The sequence below is a fragment of the Eschrichtius robustus genome, chromosome 2, assembly GCF_028021215.1.
Source record: "Eschrichtius robustus isolate mEscRob2 chromosome 2, mEscRob2.pri, whole genome shotgun sequence".
Classification (NCBI taxonomy): domain Eukaryota; kingdom Metazoa; phylum Chordata; class Mammalia; order Artiodactyla; family Eschrichtiidae; genus Eschrichtius; species Eschrichtius robustus.
The window spans coordinates 119,982,457-120,006,134 of NC_090825.1; the positions used below are offsets into that span (position 1 = coordinate 119,982,457).

The 23,678-nt window shown below is 44.6% G+C and overlaps 1 protein-coding gene across 3 annotated transcripts in view; it reads left to right on the forward strand.

Moving 5' to 3' along the window:
• The window catches only part of ARHGAP26 (Rho GTPase activating protein 26), a 474,900-nt gene that overhangs the window by 443,680 nt on the left and 7,542 nt on the right, over positions 1-23,678 (forward strand). For all 3 annotated transcript variants that reach the window (XM_068536090.1, XM_068536092.1, XM_068536091.1), the window contains 2 exons: positions 10,312-10,422; positions 16,376-16,467. In XM_068536090.1, the coding sequence (XP_068392191.1) occupies positions 10,312-10,422; positions 16,376-16,467 (203 nt within the window). The remainder of the gene's footprint in view (positions 1-10,311; positions 10,423-16,375; positions 16,468-23,678) is intronic.

Below are 23,678 nucleotides of genomic sequence, written 5' to 3' on the forward strand. Positions count from 1 at the left end.
AAGAATGGTTCTTTTAGGTTAAGCAATCTGTATTGAAAAATCTTGTTGACATTGTAAATTGGCTTAGTCACTCATAGATTGTTCATAGTATTTGGATCTACCTCAGATCTGAAAAAAATAGAAATTTTAATTTTGTGAGATTAGAATTAATGGTACTTTGCTGTGTCTGTTTTCATTGAGTTCTTAGTGGGTGTTTGGTTTTGGAATACAAGAACTAGAGAATATATAAATCATTTTCCTTCAGTTTGTTTTTGTTCACAGATGTTAAAACTCTTTTTTTCCACTGGAAAGGGTGACTTTGCTGGAAAATCATTTAAAGTTTTTTCCAGTCCAGTCAATAAGCTCCCCAGAACCAAATGAACAAGGGGTGAAAATCACCATGAAGCCCAGTGGGATTGCATTTCTTCGCTGCAGCCTGAGCCGGCCACTGTGGAGGGCAAGCATGGTCATAGGGAGAAAGTGGGGTTTGGGTATGGTCACACCAAAGGAGCAAGACCAGGGATAGATGATATAAGTGGAGTGGGGAAGACATTTGAGGAGGTTAAAATCAGATCAGAAACAATTTTCCACATGTTTAGACTAAAGAATAAACACTAGAATTTGAGAGAAGCCAGCTATTTGCTTGCAGGGAGAAAAGTCCAATGGCCTTAGCATCAAAGTTCATGTCTCCTTATCTCTTTGCCTCATACGCCTTTCATAGTATCCGGACCAAGCTTTGTGTGTTGTAGGAGTTTAATTTAATTGTCCTGGATATTATCTTTAGCAGAAGTGCTTTTTCTATTGCTGAGAGTAGTGAACATAGTGAAATATTTTAGGCTTCTTTTTCAAGGAATCCTCTTTCCCTAGGGTTACTGTTAGGCCACCCAAGTATCTTGGGCCACCACTTCTAATTTTAGACACTCCTTTGTTTTCATCAGTGGACATTTAGATTCTTATTAAATCCTTTTCCCTCCTTTTCCTCTCCCTAGTCCAAACAGGAAATACTCCCTGAAAGCAGACCGTATAGAAAGGGATGCCAGATGGCCAAGGACTTTCAGCCAGTGTTGTTAACTTGTCAGCAGACTCAGAATGCGACATCAGAGATGTCCTCCTCGACTTCCCCATGCGCGGGGGAAAGGAAAACACCATTGATTTACTGTAATAACTTTACCAATAAAAAAGGCTCTAGAGGAGCCAACATAATTCCTCAGTGAGGACAGAAGGATGGGAAATTTAGTTCTTGCATATGGAAGGCACTCAGTAAATATCTGTTGATTGTATTTGACTGAAAAAGAAGAAAAACAGTAAAAACAGTTGGGAACTGCCAACTGTGTCATGCAGCCTAAACCACGGATTGGTGCAACAAAGACGGAATTGTCATTTTGCCCCATTAAAACATCCTTCCTTTAGAGAATAAAAGTAACCATTTGTATGATTAGGGAGAGTATTTCTTCTATTAACATGTATTAATTTTTTTGGTTTTAAATGTAACATATTAATTGTAGAAAATATGGAAAATATTTTAAAAGCACAAAGAATAAAGATTACATTTACTCTCATCACCCAGAGAATGCTGTTAATACACTGATATACTTACTGTCCCTAAGTGTTTTAAGGTAAGTTTGCACGTATTTTTTGTTATATAAAAAGTACGTGAGATGTATTATACAACTTCACAAATTACTGTCTAGCAACTGCCCCCCAGGTCAAAAATACAACCTTGCCAGGACCCCAGAAGCACCCACATCTCTCACTTTCTCCTCCCCTATCACAGTCCTCTCCTTCCCCACAGGGGTAACCACTAATCTGATGTTTACAGTAATCAATTCCTTGTTTTTATTTATATTTTTAGCTCTTCAATACAGATTCTTGTTATTTGCAATAGTAACAGTCCATGAAGTAACCACAGACACTGTATTAGTGAATATCATACCGTTGCTCCTACAGGAAATACAGGGTTAGGTTCCTACAAGCCTCTGGTTACAACTTTTTTGTCAACCCATCAGTACATAACCTTGTTTTACGTGGGTTTCTATTTAAAGACACCTTATTTAGTATTACTATTGATTCATTAACATTAAACTCAGGACGAACAGCGCTGTAAGTCATGCCTGAATGAAACTTACTAAGCACATGTTTTCTTTGTAAGGCATGTCACAGCCTTCTTGCACATAGGGACACTACAGAGCTGGAACAGAAGGCAGAGCATCCCTTTGCTTGACCTCAGCTGGGAGTGTGCATGTTGGGTGACTCAGGGTGACTTAAGTTTTTCATCGCTCCGTGTATGTCCACAAATGACTATGAAAGCACCTTGAGTATTGATTCAGGACTTACAAATAAATTTAACAAATAGGTGAATTCACAACTGCAGAATCTGCAAATAATGATTGACTTGGTGCATCCCTAAAATGTAATAGTTTGCTTTATTATTTTGAGTCTGGCTTCTCTTGCTCAACAGTTTTAAAAGTTGTTCGTGTAGCTGTAGTTCATTTATTTATTTTCATTGTAGCAGAACGCATAATTGCATTAATATACTAAAATTATTTCTCCATTCTACTTTTGCTCAACTTCTAGCTTGTTTCCAGTTTTTGTTTTTACAGATAAATTGCTCTACACATTCTCATATATGTCTTCTCATATATACACAGTGTGCTCTAGGGCAGTGGTCCCCAACCTTTTTGGCACCAGGGACCAGTTTTAGGGAAGACAGTTTTTCCACGGACTGGGGGGTGGGGGCAGGGGGATGGTTCAGGTGGTAATGTGAGCAACGGGGAGCAATGGGGAACGGGAGATGAAACTTCACTCTCACTCGTCCGCCACTCACCCCCTGCTGGGCGGCCCGGTTCCTAACAGGTCGCGTGCAGTCCCGGGTTGGGGACCCCTGCTTTAGGGTATACATCTGGGAATGAACTGCGGGGTCATGGAGAATGATAACTTCATTTTCGCTAGATAATGCCAAACTGTTTTCCAGAGTGGGTGGACGAGTTTACACCCCTCCTCCAGCAAAGTATAAGAATTCCAGTTGTTCCATGTTTTGTAAACACTTGGTATTTTCAGCATTTTGATATTAGCTATCTTAGTCGTTCTGGTAGGTGAGCGGGATCATCTCACTGTGGTTTTAATCTACACTTCCTGCATTACAGAAAGGGTGAGCCCCCTTCTTCTGCATTTTCTCTTCTAAGTCCCTGCTCAAGTTTCTTGCCCATTTCCCACTTGGTTGTCTACCTGTTTCTGACTGATCAGTAGGAGTTCTTTGTATAGTCTTGTATGTGCCCTTATGTATTTATATGTGGTAGGCTGTCTTTTTACTCTCTTTTAAGGTTGTCTTTTGATACATAAAATTTCTTATTTTAATGTAGTCGCGTATATCAGTATTCTCCTTTATGCTAAGTGCTTTTTATGCCTTGTTGGATAAATCCCAACCCCAAGTTCTCAGAGGTATTCCCTCATTTATTGTGTGCCTTTGGCAATTAGATCTGTAATCCACCAGGAAATCATTTGTTAGGTATGATATGAGGTAGAGGTTGTGTCACTTTTTCCATATAGATATCCAGTTGTCTTAGCGCCATTTATAGAAGAGTGCTTTCCACTATTATTATAAAATAATATAGGCTCATGATTTAAAAACTCAAACAGTATAAACAAATGTAAAATATAAAGTGAATGTCCAGTCTGTGCCCATGTACCCGGTCCCCATTCTCAATCCCCTGAGGCAGTTACAGTTTCTTGCTTGTAGATTTTAAGAATAGTTTAAACACAGCCAGCATTAGAATGGTGGCTTTAGAGCAAACCTAAGTTATGCCTCAGGATAATAGAGGATTGAATCTAGTGGCACTATTGCTTTTCTGTTTAAGTTACAGTGAATACACTTGTTTTTGCGATATCTTCATTATATAGAGAATGACAGTTGTACTGCCCTCGGTATAGTAAGGAGATGCTGGGATTTCTCAGCAACCATTCCAATCTTTTGAAATAGCAAATGTCACCTTATAGACCCTTCAAAGTGCTCCCAAAACGCTTCCCCGTTTCCTTAAAAATAACTTCATAAATTGTGAGGTTATTTAGTTGAAAGAAAGTAAATACATTTTATTTTTAGAACCAGTTCTGATGTAGCTGAAATGTGATTTTGAAAAAGATTGAGGGGCTATCCTCAGGTTTAATTAAGAGGAAAGAAGACTCCCCTCGATTAGTATTGTGCAGCGCAGAGCACAATAGAGACATCTGTTCCATTTACCCTGCTGGTCCTTTCTCTCCCTTGAGGGTTTTTCCCCTGCAGTGAGCAGTTGAACTGAGACCATTGTCCAGGCATCTTTACTTCCAATCCAGAGTTGTTCCCTCTACCTTGTATTTCTTTGTTATTCTGCATGAGAGGGTTCGAATTATTGACTTGGAGGAACCTTAAGGATAACAGATTCTCTATTCTGAGATTTTGGATTTTATTTAATCGCAGAATTATATGCCTTTTCCAACATACTCCATCTGAGTTTGAAACTTATTTGGAACTTAAACTTCAGAAATTTTTTTAAAAGCTGGAAAAACAGAACCACTGCCCTGTAGACTTGTCAAGCTATTTTAAGAGCAAATTATTTAAGAACTATTTTAAAAGCAATTGCATATAATTGCTAAGGCCTTAAGGGGATTTCACCAGCTAGTCTCATTAAAATAAGGATCAGGACTCTGTTATTGTCTGAATAAAAATGTGTATTAAATTATATTAGATGTGGGGAAAGAATCTGTAAATACTGTGCATACTTGTAAGAGTCAGAAAAGAATACAGAGCAGTGCAACTCGGGGGCATGTGGACTTTTCCTCTTGTAAAGTCGTGAAGCACAGACTGAAGATTCAGGACATAGATAGGATTTCTGTGTTGTAAAAGCTTCAGCAGACACGTAAAGAATATGTTCAAATTTTCAACAAGTGGAAATTGGTTTTTGTGTCATTTACTCTGATTCACCACTATCCAGCTTACCAGTACTCCTTTTGACCCTGTTTTCCCAACTGGAGTTTGATTTTCCCTCTCTTTTTATGGCACTTTAACTCAGGACATAAAGGGATATTTTCCAAGGAAGAAGAAGTCACTAATTCAGGACTAGATAAGATGGGACTTTACAGGTTTTCATGGAATTTTCTATCCTCTCTCATTATAGGGGGAAAGAAAAAAAATACAGGCAGTCCCCCTTGAACGTAATAGCACCATCCCCGTTCTAGGCCTAATGGGGAAAGGGGACTGAGGGAGTGAGCATTCAGGTCAGGCCCGAGATCCATGACCGGGAACCCAGCCTGTAGGTCTCAGACCACTGCCTGGCAGAGAGATGTCGATGCCAGTTTTGTGGCCTCTCCACAGTATGCAGCTGGCGAGACACTCTCTGGCTCCCCATGTGTACCTCATCCCTCCTACCTAGCCCTGTCTTGGAGAGTCCTAGACTAAGCCAACCACCCAGCACTCCCCGTTTCTCTTGGATCAGCCACACCACATGGCCAGAGGTTCAGCACCCCCCAGGCTGCGGTTGTCTGTCTCTCTATCCATCTGCCTGTCTCCTTCCCCACACTACCTTCTTGGCAGAATGCCCTTTAGAAAATTAAACATTGCTTGCAGATGGAAACAACACGGGAGAGGAGTTGTATTTGTTTTTGCCATTGGAAATGCTAGGAAAGAGAAGAGTCCAAGGTGACCTTTGTGGACTGGGGAAAAAAAGTCCATCTGATTTTTTTAATTGCTCATTCTCTGTGCTGGTGGGGCCGTGGTGAGAGGGAAGGGGCAGCCCCCATACGCTGTTGGTGGGAGTACAATTCAGTCGAACCTTTCTGCAAGGCTATTTGCTAGGATGTATCAGGACCCTTAAAAAAGGCTCCTAGCCTTTGACCCACTAATTTGACTTCCAGGAATTTATGCTAAGGAAACAATTGGAGACACAGGCAGTGATCCTCTACAAGAATGTGAGTTGCAGTACTATGGCCGAAGAGGGATAATCTGAATGTACACAATAAGAGAAGGGGTACATAAATCAGGGTATACCATACAGTAGAATATCCTGTAGGCCTGAGACTACTCTGGGGTTTGTAGAGAGGTCTTCAGGGGGTCATCTGCCAAGATTGTACTTTAAAAATGATTTTCTCTGAACAAATGTCAGTTGTTTGTTATTTTTAGCCTCTTTAGTGGGAAAAGAGTTTTATGATTTTTAAAATATATCAAAGGCTACTTAATGACATCAGAAAATACTTAAGTGAAAAAAATACGCTAGTATGTATGTGGTATTATCTGCAACACCACCCCACCCAAGACAAGTGAAGAAATTTGGCAAGCTGTTAACAGTGATTATCAGTAGTATAAATTATGTATGATTTTACTGCTTTTCTTGTGATATTTTCCAGTTTCCTACACAGCCATCTGTAATTTCGCATATCAGAATTAAAGAAGATCAGCTTTCTGATTAATGGTCTGCCGACTGCTTATCTTATACCAGCTCAGGTTTTTCACTCCCATGGTGTGGAGTCATGAGAGGGTCTCCCACATCCGTGATCAGATTGGGAGCCTGCTGGGACAGCCCTGTCCACGGCCTGGTAGTCATGCCCTGGCTGGTACACCAGATGCCCCATCAGTCAAGTGAGTCACCACAGAAGGGTGTCAAGCTGACGATATTGCCACACAGTGTACTTGAACGCTCAGCCACATCCCAGCATGCTGCCAGGCCTTTGAGCCTTATCTTCCTAAACCATTATTTCTTCCCTGTCCAGTGAATGTCAAAGCGACTGACTGGGGCTGTGTGACTCCTTTTGAGGACACCGTGGACTGGCAAACTAAAGCCGATGCAAGCCTTCCACTTGAATCCAAACCAGACCAGCAAATGTTCCTTAAAGTTTAAGCTGCTGTCGCTATGGTTGGGCCTTGATGTGGGGGGCCTGGCAGGACCCCAGGAATATTTAGGGTGAAAAATGTGCTGGGGCATTCAGCTGGACTCTGAGGTTGTAGAGGGGCCTTCGGGGATCATCTGCTAAGATGGTAGTTATAAAATTATTTTCTCCTATCCTAACACCAATCATTTGTTATCTTTGTCCTCATTAATGGGAAGAGAGTTTGAGAATTCGATATTGGAGGTTTCAGAGCCAATACCAAAGCTGGCCATTTTTCGTTTGTTTTGTCTTGGATTTTTTTTAGGAGTGCTGTTGTCACTTTAAGTAACCTATAACCAGACACTTCTGTGGTCAGAGTATAAGATTATACAAATAGTCTTGGGCCATTATCATCATCCCACCTGTGTGTTCTCTAAGTTGCATCAAAACTGATATATAATGTGCTCTCTGTTTCTCTGAGGAACATTTATATGTTTACAGTCATTCTGTTGCTACAGGCATCAGTCATTGTGGTGTATAACAGTGCTCAGTAGTATTGTCGACGTTGAGTTTTGTTGATGTGCCTCTGGAGCACAAATTAACAAAGAGTATATTTCCAATCAGTAGTTTAAAAAATCATAGAAGTACTGTGGAGTATGCATTTTACTGTTACACTGAAACATAGTGGTAATAAGTTTTAGATTGTGGTTATTTTATAACAAATAAATGTTATTGCTATGACCAAAACACAAGCAAACAAATGAAATTCTATTAGTTCTTAAAAATCACAGTTAATACTGTGGCAATGGACATGGAGATTGAAGAGTAACTTCTTATAATCGTTATGAATGTCCTGCATTCCAACCGCACCCCCAGATAATTTCGGCCATGTACTAAGTGGCCAAGAACCACTTAGATATCCAGGGATGTGAAAAAACATTCAGAACCCACATTGTGTTCATAGAATATGTTTCCAACTATGCCTTTAGCCAAAGGCATGATTCTTGGTACACTTGAGGTAGGAAGCTGGAGGTGTTTCCTACTTATAAAAGCCACTAAAAAGAAAACTCAAAAAAAAAAAAAAAAAAAAGTCTTAAGGACTTTTAAATTGTCCTGTGTTGGCCACTGACCAAAGGAACAGAGTAGTTCAGGCCTCTAGGCCTGGGCTGCTCTCATAAACCTCCAAATTGTCCCTGGTCAGAACTTGGGTTCCCAGGCTGGGCTGCAGTTGGAATAGCCAGGCCTTGCCCACTGGGTCACTATCTAGGGGGGCAGTTGTGGGGAGGGGACTGAGAAAGCGAGGCCCTTCTTACCAGCTGCAGTTACGGATTAACCGAGGACTGACTGCCCAGTAGCAAGGAGGCAGCACTTCCTTCCGGGACCCAAGACAGAATCAAGTGTGGGAGCAGGTATTAAACTAATCATAGGGTAACTGATCCCTTAGCTGATGAAGCTTACTTACTGTCTTATATTACAGTTGTTTTTTAATCTGTCCCATCTTGTCAAATACATTGTAAGCTCTTCAAGTCAGGGACCTTGGTAAATGCTAAGTTGTATTCCACTTACTGTCTTGATCACACAATGTGTTCAATAAGTAGTCATTGCTGGAATAATTGAGAAGAAGAGAAAAAAGCCATACTCTTTGAATTCTGTCTCTTCTGTTATATGAATTCCATCTGCTATATGAATCTACCACACACAAGACTGGAGGCAGAATTGGGGATTTTGTTGGAATTTACAATGTGTTGAGTCTTGCTGGGCCTGTCTGTTGCTGCATTCCCGTTTTCCCTTGCAAATGTGGTAGGCATCTAAAGGAAACTCATAAATCAGTGGTTAAGGTTTCTAGTGCTATGGCTGGGTCTGTAAAGAAGCTTGGTACAGCCTAGAGGATCAGAGCAAGTCCTGCTACCCCAGAGGTGGTACACTGTGGCGGCAACAGCCCTGGGCTTGGAGCCAGGGGATTGGGGTCTGAACCTCGGCCCTGACACTTACAGCCTGGATATCTTCAAGCAAGCCTCAAATTGGCCCAAGTTCCCACATCTGTGAAATGGGAATTATAATAGTGCCTCTTGGCTAGATGGTTGGGTTAAATGAGATTCATTAATTTACTCAATATTTATTGAAATCCTCCTGGGCACTATTTTAGGCATTGGAGATACAGCAGTAAACAAAACGAACAAAAATCCCTGCTCATGAAATGTATATTCTAGAAATATAATGCATATAGTGACATTTAATAAATGTTTCATTCAATTAGTCCGAGGTTATCTGATGAACTCACACAATGGGTTTTTACTGTATATTTCCGTAGGAATTTATGTTATAGCTGTAGATAATTAAGGCCATTATTGAGTCTCTCATCTGAATTGAAGATGTGTCATTCAGTAGGACATTTATGTGTTCTTGCTAAATTCCAGTATGTTTAGAAAGTCTGTTCCCCTGGAATTGGATTGCTGTCATTTTCACCTCTGTACAGTGCTTGGGCCACATAATCCAGCCACTGGCTGGGGCTCAGGGCTGCAGGTGGTGTTGTGGCTGGGTGGTTTCCGAGTTGTTTTCTCAGTCATTGGTGTTTGTTTGCACCATCTGTGACTTAATGCAATTTTACAGAGTTACTAAGATGTTTATCTGTGTAATTTGTGGAAATAAGTCAAAGGGCTAGCGTGACTAGTTAAAATCCACAAACCATATTTTAGTGAGTAATTTCAACCTTTCCTCTCCAAACTTTTGATCAGCCACCCATCAAAGAACAAAATGACAAATTTAAGCTTTCAGTTCCTCATTTTTTCATTGCCTTCCATCTGGGACTTTTTCTTTGAGCGTCAGAATGCCCAAAATCCATGAAAAAAAGAAAGAATAAGCCTGGAAAGCAAACCTCAGAGGGACAACTATGCCCTGCCCATAGCTGTGTGCCCTCTCCTGGGAGGTGCGTGCCCAGCCCTGTCCTCCATCCACTATCACTTTTCTAATGCAATCCTTCTCCGGGTCTCCAATGGCACACGGCCCCTTTCGTTAAAAATGTAAACAGGAAATTGTTTTCTGGCGGAATGGCCTGTGTGGCCCAGAAGAATGGTCATTTTTGCTGAGACACGACTTTAAAAACACTCACACGGTGGAAGCCGAAGGCTGGTTATGAGCTAGCCCTGCCCCAGATGGAGGTCGGTGATAGGATGTGGGTGTGGGAACCCATGGACATGGGTTCAGGGCATTTTTCACCCATGGCCAAAGGCACAATGGACACAATTAAGGAAGCTCCTACCACCTAGAAAGCAGTTGTTCTGCAGGGCGAAGAGACATGTTAACACTCCGAGGAGCTCCAGAGCAGGCATTACTTGGAAGACACGGAGTTTGGTCTGGAGAGATGTGACTTGGCACTGAGGACAGTTTCAGTGCTCCTCCAGTCTCTCCAGCTCCCTGTCATTTGGCCTCCCCTGAACCTCCTGTGCTCCCGTTGTGGTTTCCCTGTGTGCTGATGAGTTTTCTGGTGGTTATGTCTTGCAGCCCCCCGAATCCAAGCCCAACTTCACCCCTCTCGCCATCTTGGCCCATGTTTTCGGCGCCATCCAGCCCTATGCCCACCTCATCCACGTCCAGCGACTCATCCCCCATCAGGTCTGTTGCAGGGTTTGTTTGCTTTTCTGTTGCTGCTGTTGTTCTCTCATTGGCTTGGTCCTCTCTTCATGCAGTGTTCAGCCTCCTCGTCAACTTTGTTCCCTGCCATCCAAACCTGCACTTGCTTTTTGACAGGCCAGAAGAAGCAGTTCATGAAGACTCCAGGTAAAGTCACGGATGATGACCAATCCGTTCCTGCTTATCCAAAGCTGATCAGGGATTCCAGCCTCAGAGACCAAAGCTGGGAGGGACTATTTGCAGAACCAGCATGGCATTTTCCACACCTTTCTGAGCCCTTCCTCTGGTTACTGAATTTTTCCGTGATGCGTAGAGTTTGGGGAGAGAGTGCCTCTTGAGTGGGCTCCTGTTTGGATCACTCTCTGAACCATGGGGCTCTCTGTGCTTTAGCATAAGATAGTATCAAAGGGAGCAGTGCTGAGACACGTACCGGCCTTTTCTTCCCTCATTTTTATCAGTTAGCATCAGGCAACATTTATTTGTGGGGTTGGGCTTTCAGCCTTGTGTACTGACACCTAGTTGATGAGACCCAGACCAGTTGGGAGAGAGATGAATATAACACAGAATAAAGGCTTGGGATATGAAGCAGTTTCTCTTTAAATTGTTCATAGCTGCCTCCTCACCTCCCATGTAGTCCCAGGAATGCTCGGTGCTCCCAGCCTGCATCTGTCTCCACGTGTCGTGAACCCTTAGCTCTCACGGGAACAGGCGACACCTCATTCTGAGGGTTGACCTAGTTCCTCCCCCCAGGGGCCAAGCTATAGTTTTTCCCTGCTTTGATGACACTTAATTCTTCACATTTGAGTTTTTTGGAGAAAAGAAGCTGTTTAAATCCAGGAAAAAGAATCCCTCTGCTATGTAGGTCCTGAGCACGTGTGTCTCTCAAACTTAATCTCTGCTTTCAGACAACCAAAACGCAGAGCCCAATGGAAGCATCATAAGTATTTTGGGCCTTGGCAGTATTTTTTCATCCATCTTTTCTCATAGCTGGTTTTTTCCTAAGGGGTGGTGGGCCCAGCATAGGGGCTTAAATAATTTATAAAGCTGAGTCTCACTTTTAAAAAAAGAAACCCCATGCTATTTATACATACATATATTTATATATATATACACACACACACACACACACACATATATGTAGATATGTGTGTGTGTGTGTGTATGTATATGTGTGTGTGTGTGTGTGTGTATATATATATAAACTTAATTCTCCTCCAGGCACTTTCATATCTATCATTTCATTCTATCTTCGTGTGAGAATGAGAAGAAATGGCCTGAACCCTATTACAGAGAAAGAAAACTAAGGCACAGAGAAGTGACTTGTGCATGGTCACATGACTCATGAGATCCAATCCAGAATTCAGGACTTCTTGCCCTCAACCAGCACTCTTTCCTCCAAACACATGGGTGGCCCCAAATTTAAGTTTTCATGTTTCCCGGCCCCAGAGCCTGGCCTGCTCCTCTAGGTTTTCTGTCTAGCTTTTCCCTTGAAGATGGAAAAGATAGCTTTTCACTATATTCTTTTATCCTTACCCTGGGAATAAGATAAAAATTCAGAGTATACTTTTTCTGACACTCAAGTTATTTCCTAATTATTTCTTAGGTATATTCTGGGCACTTTGGGAGATGTTAACTTTCTAGGACACCAGATATGGTTTGGGTTGTTCCGGTTAGATCATTGATTGCCCCATGAGACCTGAACCAGAGCCAAAATGTGGCCCCTTCAATTTGTTCAAAACGAAGTAAAATCTTTAGAATATTGGCCCCTGGACAGAATGGGTTGGGGGACTCAGGACAGTAGAATCATTCAGCTAAAAAACTGAAGTGTACTCTGCTTTGACGGTATTCACTTTTTTTTTATATCTCTAAGCTTTGGGGCCCTATTGCCTCTCCAGTATCTCCACCTCCCCACTCCCATCTTCCAGGATATTTCCAGGTTTTACTTCTTTAGCTACTCCTTTCCCAGAGTATTGATATTTCCAGATTGGCAGTGGACAGTGGCAATAGAATCTGCTCACCCCATGTGTTTGGGTTCATGGTTACACAGTACTGTTCACTCTGGCCATCAGTATAATGGCACCATTTGGATGATGCAGTTCCACAACCCTGTAGGAAGCTGCCTTTTTGAAATAGGCAAGGCAGAATAGGGCTTGCAGTTGGCTATCACTGAGCTGACCATGTGTGCCAAGCTGAGCACGGATGGGGACACAGCTGGGGAGCTAGCCAACAGAGAGGGCAAAAATCCCCTAATTGCTGTTGCAGTGTGCAGCCAAGAGGTGGGGGCATACACCCATTATTCAGGTCCAACGAAACGTTCCCCCAAATCCACTTCCAGAACATGAACCTTCAGATTTCCTTCCCTGGGCAGAGCTTTTAAAAATAAAAACTTAATTAGACCTAATAAATGGGCCCATGAACTTCTATATAACATCTCCTCTGGAAGTGGCTTGGTCTCCCCTCTCCAAAGCATTGTTAGTGCTTGTTAGTTCAAGCTCAGGAATGGAGATGCCTTTCACAGCACAGCAGAGAAAGGGGACTGGAGGAGCAGTTCCCTTTCCTTTCACTTGTACCCCTAGAAAAGCTCCCAGCCCCGAACTCATAACTTGGATTCACACAGGGGCTCCTGGAAATTATGCCTAAATGATCAAGCCGTTGCATCCTGCCAGTCTAGCTGAGCCCAACTCCCTGTACAGTGCAGAGTGGGTTGTCATATTGCAGGGTTTGCAAGGGCAATTGAGGGAAACTCCTCTGAGTGCTTTTCCTGGCCCTGTGCCACGCTCACAGGCGAAAATTAACAATGAACAAGCAGAAGGTTCCAAGCTTGTTCATGCCCTTGAAGGCCCTGCTGAGGTCTGAAGGGCGGTGTCACAGAAGAGTCACAGGCACCTCAGGCTCTCTGTGTGCAGTGTGGAGATGCTTTGCAGAGAATAGGGAGCTAGGGAGCCCAAGAACCAAAGATGCTTAGGGGGGATTTTTTTTATTTCTTTAATCAGAGCCAAAGCCTACAAACAAAACCTCTGTGCCAGCAGGATCTGTTTTGGTAGAAACCCTATCTAACACAAACCGCTCAGGGCTTTTGACAGGGAGAGAGTATGGCATGGGACACAGGACTCGGGCTGACAAACTTTTACAAAGAGAAGACTTTCCCCTGAGTAGGGCTGCCAGATTTAGCAAATAAAATGAAAATACAGAATACCCAGTTACATTTGAAATTGTAAACAACACATGATTTTTTTTTAAGTATAAGTATATCCCATGCAATATTTGGGACATACTCATACTAAAATAGTATTCCTCATTGATCTGAAGTTCAGATTTAACTAGATGCCTTGTACCTTATTTGGCAGCCATAGTCCTGGGGAACAGGAATAGCTCCTTTTAAAAGCACCCCTCTATCATCCCTCCCATTCTTGTGCACATCCCAAGGGGGCAGGAGGAAGTCTCAGAGGAAAAGACCTTCTTGTAGACTGTCTGTCACCTCTTAATTTGAGAGAAAAGCAAGGGAAAAAAAAGCTCTTTCCTCACCTTTGTTTTCATTTTTAATGTACTGTTTTATTGAATGTTATCATTATTAAATTCCTAAAACCGGATATTAGTGGAAAATTACTCCTCTTGAATGATAATCTTGGTCACTTGAGCCATTCCCTCTGCTTACTTCCTGCCAGATACCCCAGTTGGTTTCCCTGGCTTGTCCCTGTTTTGTCCCATTCCCTTTATTTGAGGAGGTTAATAAGTAACCTCTGTGAAAATCCAGCCAGAGGAGCCTTGCCTCAGATGATTTTCGCCTCACCTTTTATCTCTCTGTCCCTGGTCCCTGTGCTCTCTCCCCATCCTCAAGGGACAATGACCCTGGCTCATGGCTACTGGATTCTCCTTCCACCTTCCATGTCATCACAGGCTCCACTTGCCTGTCCGTACGGAGTTTTGGCTGTTTTAACACGTTTCACAGCCAGATGACTCCTCTCTGTTCCCTACTCCCTCCAAAACAAAAACAAAAACAAAAACAAAATTTTAGCAGCGCATTGGCTGTTTGGCCCTTGCTGGCCAACACACAGACTTGGTTTACTTAGATCACAGAATGTGCCCCTTGTCCTGAACTTGATTGTGACATTAATGATAATTACACAGGGGAAGCTGGTTTCTAGTTGGAGCCGTCACATTCTAAAGGCTCTTTTCCCCTTCACTACCAGCGAACCCACTTCGTGTTCTCCCACTTGCCCAGTTTTCTCCCACCCAGTTATCATTTCCTGTCTACTAGAAGACCAGAGAGAACACCAGTAAACTGCACCCTGGCAACAAATTCTGGATAACCATTTATCTTTACAACAGACCCTTTAAGTCATCTTTCCTTCAATTTTCATGGAACCAAGACTAAAAGTTTTAGATTTCTGGCCCTGGTATAGGTTTCCAGACATCCATGGCTCCTCCTTCCCAGAGGGAAGCTGGACTTGGTGACTCCAAGAGCAACAGTTCCATAAGGATCCAAAGTGCCCTGTCCCTTCTGATCCTATCTGGATTTACCTGAGACCAACCATGCCTCAGCTAAAACTCATTCAGCCACTAGAAATAAATACGCCATGAAAGTTTAGCATCCCTGGGTCCTTGAGGCTCTCCATTAGCCAAATAAAGATAAAGCAAATAATATATATCCCTTGAATAATTGTCTAACCCAGAGGACCTACTTGCTCTTTTGTTACTCTGCCCTAGAGCCCCTAAATATGCTGGCTTTGAGGAAGAGAGAGATTGCTTTCAGCAAATAAAGAGCCAACTTTTGACTGCTAAATGTCATTTTTCTTGTGACCCTTGAGAAGACCATAGCTCATTTGGGACTGGTTGGATGTCAAGGCAAAAATTGATTTACCAGTACTTGCGACTTGCACTCTAGAATGTGGGTTAGCAATCTGCGGCCATTAGGTCAAATCCAGCCTGGCCCCTGTGTTTTGTAAGTAAAGTTTTGATGGAACGCAGCCACACTCATTCATTTACATGTTGCCTGTGGCTGCTTTCGTGCTACAATGCAGAGTTGAGTAAATGCAACAGAGACCATACGGCCCATGAAGCCTAAAATATTTACTGTCTGGCCCTTTACAGAAGGAGTTTGCCAACCCCTGCTCTGGAAGGATGGTTCTCAGCCCTGGTTGCTCACGAGAGTCACTTGGAGAGCTTTATAGAAATACTGATATCTGCAAGTCAGGGTAGAACCCAGACATCTGCGTTTTTTAAAGTGATTCTGATTCGCAGTGAGAGTGGCTGTCAGCACTCCTGGGATGAGAAAAGCCCCCAAAAATTGCATCATGCCCCCTCTCCCTTATTCCTCCCCACACAAGTGCACACGTATGCTCATACACACACGTGTGTAACTGCTCACACCCACACCTTGTCTGCTCCCTGCCCTACCCTGGGGGTCCGGGAGTTGCAGCTCTGGAATCCTGCTCCACCAGCCCAATGAGAAATAAGTAACGTGGGAGAGCTAACGTCAGCCCGGGGCCTGGAGCTGAAACCTGGCTTTGCTAGAATTTCTCCTTCTGACTCACTGAGCATTGGCCACTTTCAGCAGGGTCTGCTGTGACTGTTCTCCAGAGCAAGTTAGGGGTTCTTTCCTGCCTCCACTGCCCCCACTAGCTAGTCCTGCTCCAGAAATGGGGTCCAGCCTGCACTCCCACTGTTCAGCTCTTACAAGTCAGGTTTAAACTTGACACAAGGTGAGCCCACGAGAAGTGTGGTTTTTCCAGGCTTATGGCTGTTCTCTGCATATTTCTCGTTTCTGCTCTGGTGACCTTTGCAACTTTTCCACCTCATGTTTTGCCATCTGACTGCCTTGTCAGGCTCTTCCCGCGAGAGGAGGCTCGGTGGCTTGCAGGGAAGGGGGAGAAAGAGAGATTAAATATCTTTCAGAGGGTTTTTAAAAAATGCTAAATAAACTGCTTTCCCCCAGCACACCGTTCCGGAAGGCAAAAGCCTTATATGCCTGCAAAGCGGAACACGACTCAGAGCTCTCATTCACGGCAGGGACGGTCTTCGATAATGGTGAGTTTCTCAAATAAATCACTGGAGTTGTCAAAGTTCCTTTCTACCTAAGGAAAATCTCAACAGAACAGGTAAGACTAAAAAGGAGCATGGGGTGGGGTGGGGTGTCTTTTCCCAAAATAACAGAGCAGCGGCAGAGCTTTAGGAGCCACTATCAAAAGAGGACGAGTGGAATCACCTCCTCACTGTGACAGAGCCAGTGTCATCGAGGTGTCGTGGGCATTAAATGGGATGGTACCTGCACAGGCTTTGAGCATCTGTGGGCTAGACGGAGGGAGGAGACGAAGGAGTGGAGAACGGGGATCCTGCAAGTGGTCACAAGCTCAGGGAGGAGGCTAAAGCCGCAGGGTCTATGCCTAACCTTGAGTTCAGTGGGATTCACTGTCCACGGCAGGAGAGGCCTGTTTCTGAGACGGTGGGGCATTGGGTGAGCTCCGGGCAGATAAGCTGCGCTGCGTTCCTGCTCGTCCTCCCCCAGCTGCCGGGAGCGGGTAGATGACCGCACAGTGAAACCAGCCCTGCCAAGCACCAGCTGTCCTGCACAGGTATCCTGATGGGAAAATGGATTCGGAGCACTTGCCCCATGGGCCTGGGACTTGCTTGATGCACCATTTCCTTGTTTCATTTGTTTGTTTTCCTCCCTTTAAAAAAAAAAAAAAAAGGAATATTTTTCAAAATGCAAATTGATGGAATTGTTGTTATAATTTGTCATAACTTATTATTTGCCTACGAGAAAAATCAGGATTCTGGGGAAAGGCCCAAGTTTCTGTTACAGTTGAGATTTCCCCCAGATGTAGTTCTCCTTTGGGGTTAATCCTTCTGGATCCCTGGGTGAAAGTGTCTGTTTGTTTTGCTCAAAGGAGGAAGCAAAAACCAGCTGCCTGGTTTCAGGAACTGGACATTTTCTGGGCCTCCCTTCTTGACCTCAGGTGGGGTGAGGCAGGGTTCCGTGGCAGGGGTGAGTGCTCACTACCCAGTGTCCCTTCCCCATCACGGCTGCGCGGTCCCACCCAGGTCAGGACCGTGCCTCCTACCACCCGCCTGAGACCCAGAAATGCAGGGCAGCCAAGGCTCCCATGTAGCACTGGAGAGCCCGAACTCTAGATTCAGGCCACCGTAGCGCAGGCCCCGGCTTGACCACTTGATTCTGTGTGACCTCAAGTAGTGACTTAACCTCTCTGTGCCTCAGTCCTCTCCTCTGTCATAGAAAGATGCCAGACAGTTTTGAGAGGAAATTGAGATAGTGTGCATCACATGTTTAAAATAGTACTCAACACATATTAAGCTTTCAGTATGTTGTTATTGTGACGATGATGATCATCATTTCGTTACGTCCATCTCAGAAAAAGACCTTGATGCTCTGATCGTTCACAATGACAGTTTTTCCTTTTTAGCTGCTACAGCCCAGCTGGGCAGTAGGTACTGCACCTAGACACCCTGGGTCCTGGTTATTTGTAAGGGCCCTGAGGTCCCAGCCGGAGCAGAGATGGGCTCCTGGGGAACAGCCTTGACTGCATCCATATGCAAAGGGACTGCCCCCCTGTGTGGCCAGCCCCTGCATTCAGCGTGGCAGAGATAGTAATCAGGCATGGGTGGACAGAATGGGAAAGAGGTCACAGAGCACCTGGGGGATTCCCAGGTCACACTCGGCAGACCTTGATCTTCTGAGCCAGCAGGGCTGGGGATGAGCCCACAACTGCATGTGGCCTTCTGGGCCTGCATCCTCACTTAGGGTTCTCAAAGCCTCTAAAGCACTGTCCTTAAACCTTTGTTCCATTGACTTTCATTTGGGTCCTTTAAAAATCAAAGCATACAAACAGCCAGCCCAACTGCCTCTCCTGTCAGCAGCTAGAGCTTTTAGGTCCTGGCACACCTGTAGGAGTGGGTCCACTGAAGGCTGTCTAAGGCCATGTCCTTGGAGAGTGTCCCCTGAATAGGCCCATGTGGGGGGAGTCACAGCCCAGCCATAACATGACACAGTTTGCATGGCAGACGAATCAAGAGTGGGTGCATGCACAGGCTCTGTGTCCTATGCTGTCGACAGGGGAGGGGCTTCTGCCTACCAGTGAGCAAGATTTGAGAGATGCCTACATCTACAGGTGAGTCCAGAGCTGAAAGGTCTGTCCTCTAAACCACAGTCCACTACTCCCATGGGCAAGGGACTGCCGTGTTCCTATCAGCTCTTCACTCTGACAACACAAAGGACCCCTGATCCTGGGGGAAGAGTCGGTTTAAGCTCTCAGAAGGTCTGTATGTGTGAAGTGTGTGTCTTGTTTGGGACTCCTCTTCCTGAGTGCAGCCTTCTTCCATTTTTAAAGGAGCTTTATTGAGGTAGCCATGTACCATACAAGCTACCCATTTAAAATGTACACTTCAGTGGGTTTTAGTATATTTAAAGTTGTGCAACCATCATCACTATCTAATTCCACAATATCTGCATCACCCCCAAAGAAACCCTGTTCCCTTTAGCAGTCATGCCCCATTTACCCCAACCCTACTCCATGCCGCCTAGGCAGCCACTAGTCTACTTTCTGTCACTGTAAATTTGCCTGCTCTGGATGTTTCATGTGAGTGGAATTATACAGTACATGGTCTTTGCAACTGACTTATTTCGCTTTGCACTGTATTCAGTGTCATCCGTGTCGTAGTAGGCCTCAGAACCTCATTCCTTTTTATTGATGAGTAATATTCCATTGTATGGACATACCACGTTTTGTCTTATCCATTCATCGATCGATGGACATATTGATTGTTTCCACTTTTTGGCGGTTATAAGTAATGCTGCTGTAGACACATGGCATACAAGTGTTTGTGGGGACGTAGGTTTTCCGTTCTCTTGGTGATACACCAAGGCATGGGCTTGCTGGGTCATGTGGTAACTCTAGGTCTAACTGTCGGAGGAACTGCCCAGCTGATTTCTAGAGGGGTTGCACCATTCGGCATTCCCACCTTCTTCAGTTTTTAAGTCTCCTTTCTGAAGCAGTTTAACTAGCTAACCAAAAAAAGAAATTAAAAGACACTTGATTTTTAACTGCCAAGTCCTTTCCTTCCCAGCAGGTTCTGTTACTACTCCCGCCCCTCCACTCAGCAATTGTCATAAATCCTACAAGGACAGATGAGAGCAGGAGAGAGTCAGAGGCCTTACCCCGCCTCCAGGGGCCACGGCGGTGTTCATTGACACTAGTTTCTTTCTAACTAGCAATGTCGGTGACCTTTCCAATTCCCTGAAGAGCAAAAGGCCAAATTAAGCCCCAAAGACAACACCTCACAGTGTTGACTGAGCTGCAGTCGAAGAAGGATCTGACAAAATGTCGATTCAGATTTTAGACTGGTTGGAGGGTAGAAAATGCTACCTCGACCCTACTTTCCCCATCCCTTCGCCTCCTTAGGAGTAATCGGGCATTAAAGGGGGAAAGCACTATTCACATGTTAGAGAGATCTTTTTCCTTGTTCTCTCTCTTGGTAATTTGTTGCTGAAGATCCCAGGTAAGGACGATGTAAGTTGGATGCTCTGTAGCTGTCAGATTAAATCATCAGACCAATCAGAAGAAAGTTTCCTAATGACAGAGTTAGAGTGAGTGAGTGTGTGTGTGTGTGTGTGTGTCTTGTCTTTTTCAGGATCAAGAAGAAGAAGAAAGGAGGAGGAGGAAGAGGGAGGGGCACCCTGAGGGGAAAGTCTGTTGTTCGTAACGATTAATCTCCAAGCCTCTGGATTCCAGGGGCCCACTGTGAATCTGGAGAGGCTGCTCAGTCAGCTCTTGGACTTTGTGCAGTGGGCAATGGCTGTGCAATACTCAGAAATAACTCCAGTGTCAGCCCTTGCCAATATACTAGGAAACTGGCCATTTCACCAAGAGCACCTCACACAGTAACTGGAAAGAAAAATAACTCATGTTCTCAGGAACATTAGTCATCTAGAAGCAACCTGATTAGTGATACCTGGAAAATTCACATACCGTTCACTAAAATTGGGTTCTTGGGATACTTTTATCAAGATTTGACATGGGCTGGATCCTTCATTGCTGGGGTACCGGGTGCAGTGTGAGTGCAAAGCAGGGCTGCCCTGGGTTTCCTTTGCTGATAAAGGATATCTCAGGCAGTGGGGTTCACAGAGAGTTCCTCGGTGGAGTCTTTCAGCCTCCCCAGCCTCTCCATGTCTCCCCAAGGCGTTTCCACCAGCTGCTTCACTGGTCTTGCTGCGTCCACTCTCACCCCGTAACCCAGGCTCTACACAGCAGCCAGATTGATCTTTGAAAAATGGAAGCCACCTCATGTTATTTTGCCTCCTGTTCTTAGAATTACTAACAAGGACCTGCAGGTCCCGCCCCTGCCGTCTGGCCCCCTCTCACCTTCCCTTGATACAAAGCAGCCTCTCAGGCCTTCTTTATGTTCTCGAATAGGGCTGGCAAACTATGACCTGCCAGTGAAATCCAGCCCGCTGCCTGCTTTTGTAAATAGAGCTTCATTGGAACACAGCCACTCACGCCTTTGTGTTTACATATTATCTATAAGCAAGACAGTGGCAGAGTTGAGTAGTTACACATTGACGAGCTGGCTTTTTAAGAAAGACTTACACACCACTGTTCTGAAACCACAACAAGCTTCTCCCCATCTAGGGGCCGTTACACTTGCATTACCCATACCCACTGCCTGGCTGGCTCCTGTGGATTATTCGGGTTTTAGCTTTTCGAACTCTTGGCCACCCACCCACATCCCTATCCCAGTCTCTTTCCCTCGCCTCATCACTACCTACAATTACATGCTTACTTACTACAGATGGTCCCTCCCCAAGAGCAGAATCTCATCTGCTTGTTCTATCCTATGTGCAGGGACCTAGCACAGTGTGTGGCTCGTGGTAGGTGCTGAATGAACGTTTGTTAAATGAGTCCATGCATTCAGCTACACAGGGGTCTGCACCTGTGCCAGCCACTGCTGCTTCCCTGGGGGGCAGCCAGCCACTAGAGATCTTAGTCACACACTTGCTCCTGGTCCACCGTGAGCGAACGAGCGGGGAGAGCATGAGGTGCCTGTGCAGGGGGTGTGTGGAGTGTATATGGACTGAGCTGAGAGAGAGTAGTTGGCAGGAAGCACGCCCGTGTCAGCAGCAGCTTATATTTATTATATGCCTGCTGGGCTGGAGAGCTGCCCAGGCAGCTCCCTGCAACACCTTGTGTGTTTATATAGCACATGGGACACTGGTGCGATTCAGAAGGTTGGACGTTGGTGCGATTCAACCCAGCAAGTACTTACGAGCATCCTCGATGTCCAGAGCATTAGGCTAGGCCAAAGTGGTAGTGCTTAAGACCACAGACCCTTGGGTCAGATGTCCTGAGTTCAGGTCCACCTCCATCATCTACCAGCTGTGTAATTTGGGGCAAGATGCTTAACGTCTCTGAGCCTCAGTTTCTTATCAGTAAGCTGAGGATAATAGAACCAACTCCATAGACCTTCTGAAGATGGAAGGAGGTGATGCAGAGGAAGCACTTAGCAAAGGGCCCACTGCTTAGCATGTGCTCACCGTGAGCGTCACCATTCTTATCCTCAAGGATCACACTCTCTGGCTGGATAGAGGCATCATGTAGTGGAAAAGGGCTTGGTCTCTGGGATCAAACAAGCTGGATTCAAATTCTGGCTGTACCGTTGGGACCCTGAATAAATTAATTTACCTCTCTGAGCCTTAATTTTCTCATCTGTAAAATAGGGATAATAATAGTACAAGCTAGGATCCTTAGGTCCAAATGAGTCAGTAAATATTTAACTCTCTGAGTCCATGGCTGTTTCCCAGGCACCATTTGTAGCGTGTTCGCTTCTATCGTTGTAATTCACCAGAGGGGAGTCAGGGAAGGATGTTGAGTGATAGAATACAAAATTAAATGCACTAAAAAACTAGTTAGGGAAACAAAGTTAACACATTTGAACAGCATTAAAAGGACCTATGAGCATTCCGGGAGCCAGGGCAAGGGGAGGGAGCAGGTAGATGGCGTTCCATGATGATATTTATGGAGGAGGTAGGGCTTCAGCTAAGTGTGAGGAAGGGAAACAAAAGACAACAGAAAGCCAGAGGCATCTGGGGCTGCCTCTGTCCTCCATTAGTTAATTCTTATTATCACCCTCATTACAGAGGCATTTTGGCACAGAAGAGTTATAACTTAACTTTCTGTGAATGAGTTAAAATGCAGATCCCTGAGCCCCACTCCTAGAGATTCTGCTGTAACTGATGTGTGCTGGGGCCTAGGAATCTGCAGTTTTAATAAGCATCCAGGTGGTTCTGTTGCACCTGGTCTGGTACCATCCCTTACTAAAGCCTGACTTGCTGACTTCTCTGAGTCAGCAATCTGACCCAAAGGCTGCACTGTCCCCTGCCGTCCCCCATGACATATCTCTTGTTCTCTAGTTTGGAGGGCCTCCTTTGTCCCCTCTGATTCTCCCCTTATTCTGCAAATTCCATTTCTAATGTTTGCAGACGTTACCACCTCTGCACCTGAGCTGTGTTTGAACAGCTGGCCAGGAAGGGAGAAAGTCTGAAAGAGATGGACTCGGTGCATCTGGTAGAACAACAACTCAACTAGGAGCTTTGCTGTCAAATGGGGGCGGAGGGTTTGTCTTTTTTTTTGTTTTTCATTTTGTGTGTTTGGTTGGTTTCTTCTTTCTAGGTCTTTTGTTTTGGGGAGTGAGTTTGATTTGTTTGGTTTTGGTTCTGAACATTTGAGATTTCCCCAAGTTTAGGTGGTTGTTGAGACCAGATCCTTACTTGGTTTTTACCAGGAGAGTCCTGCTGACCATTCTGAATGACCGATCAGATGACACAGGGTCTCCTACTGACTCACCTGTACTGAGCATTTACTGTGCTTTCTCCGTGTTGGTTCCTGAACCCTCACAAGAACCCGCTGAGGCGGGGGGAGAGTTTTATTATCACTTGTTAGGTTGAAGAAACTGAAGTGATCTTGGCAGTATCAGCTGGATGGATGGGCAGAAGGCAGGGGTGTTTGGGTGCTAGCATTTTAGCGGTGGGCTGGAAGATCTTGGTCATTGGAGAGACCAGGTTGCTTTTAAGTTGTGTTGTGTTCTTTCTTCCATGGCACTTCTCCCCCAGACTCCTCCTTGTGTGGTGTCATGAATCCAAAGTACCCTCGCTACTTGGGTTTATTCCTGAAACCTAGAGATATGAAATCAGGCAAACATGTTGGAGGCCACCTCATAGATGTTTGACC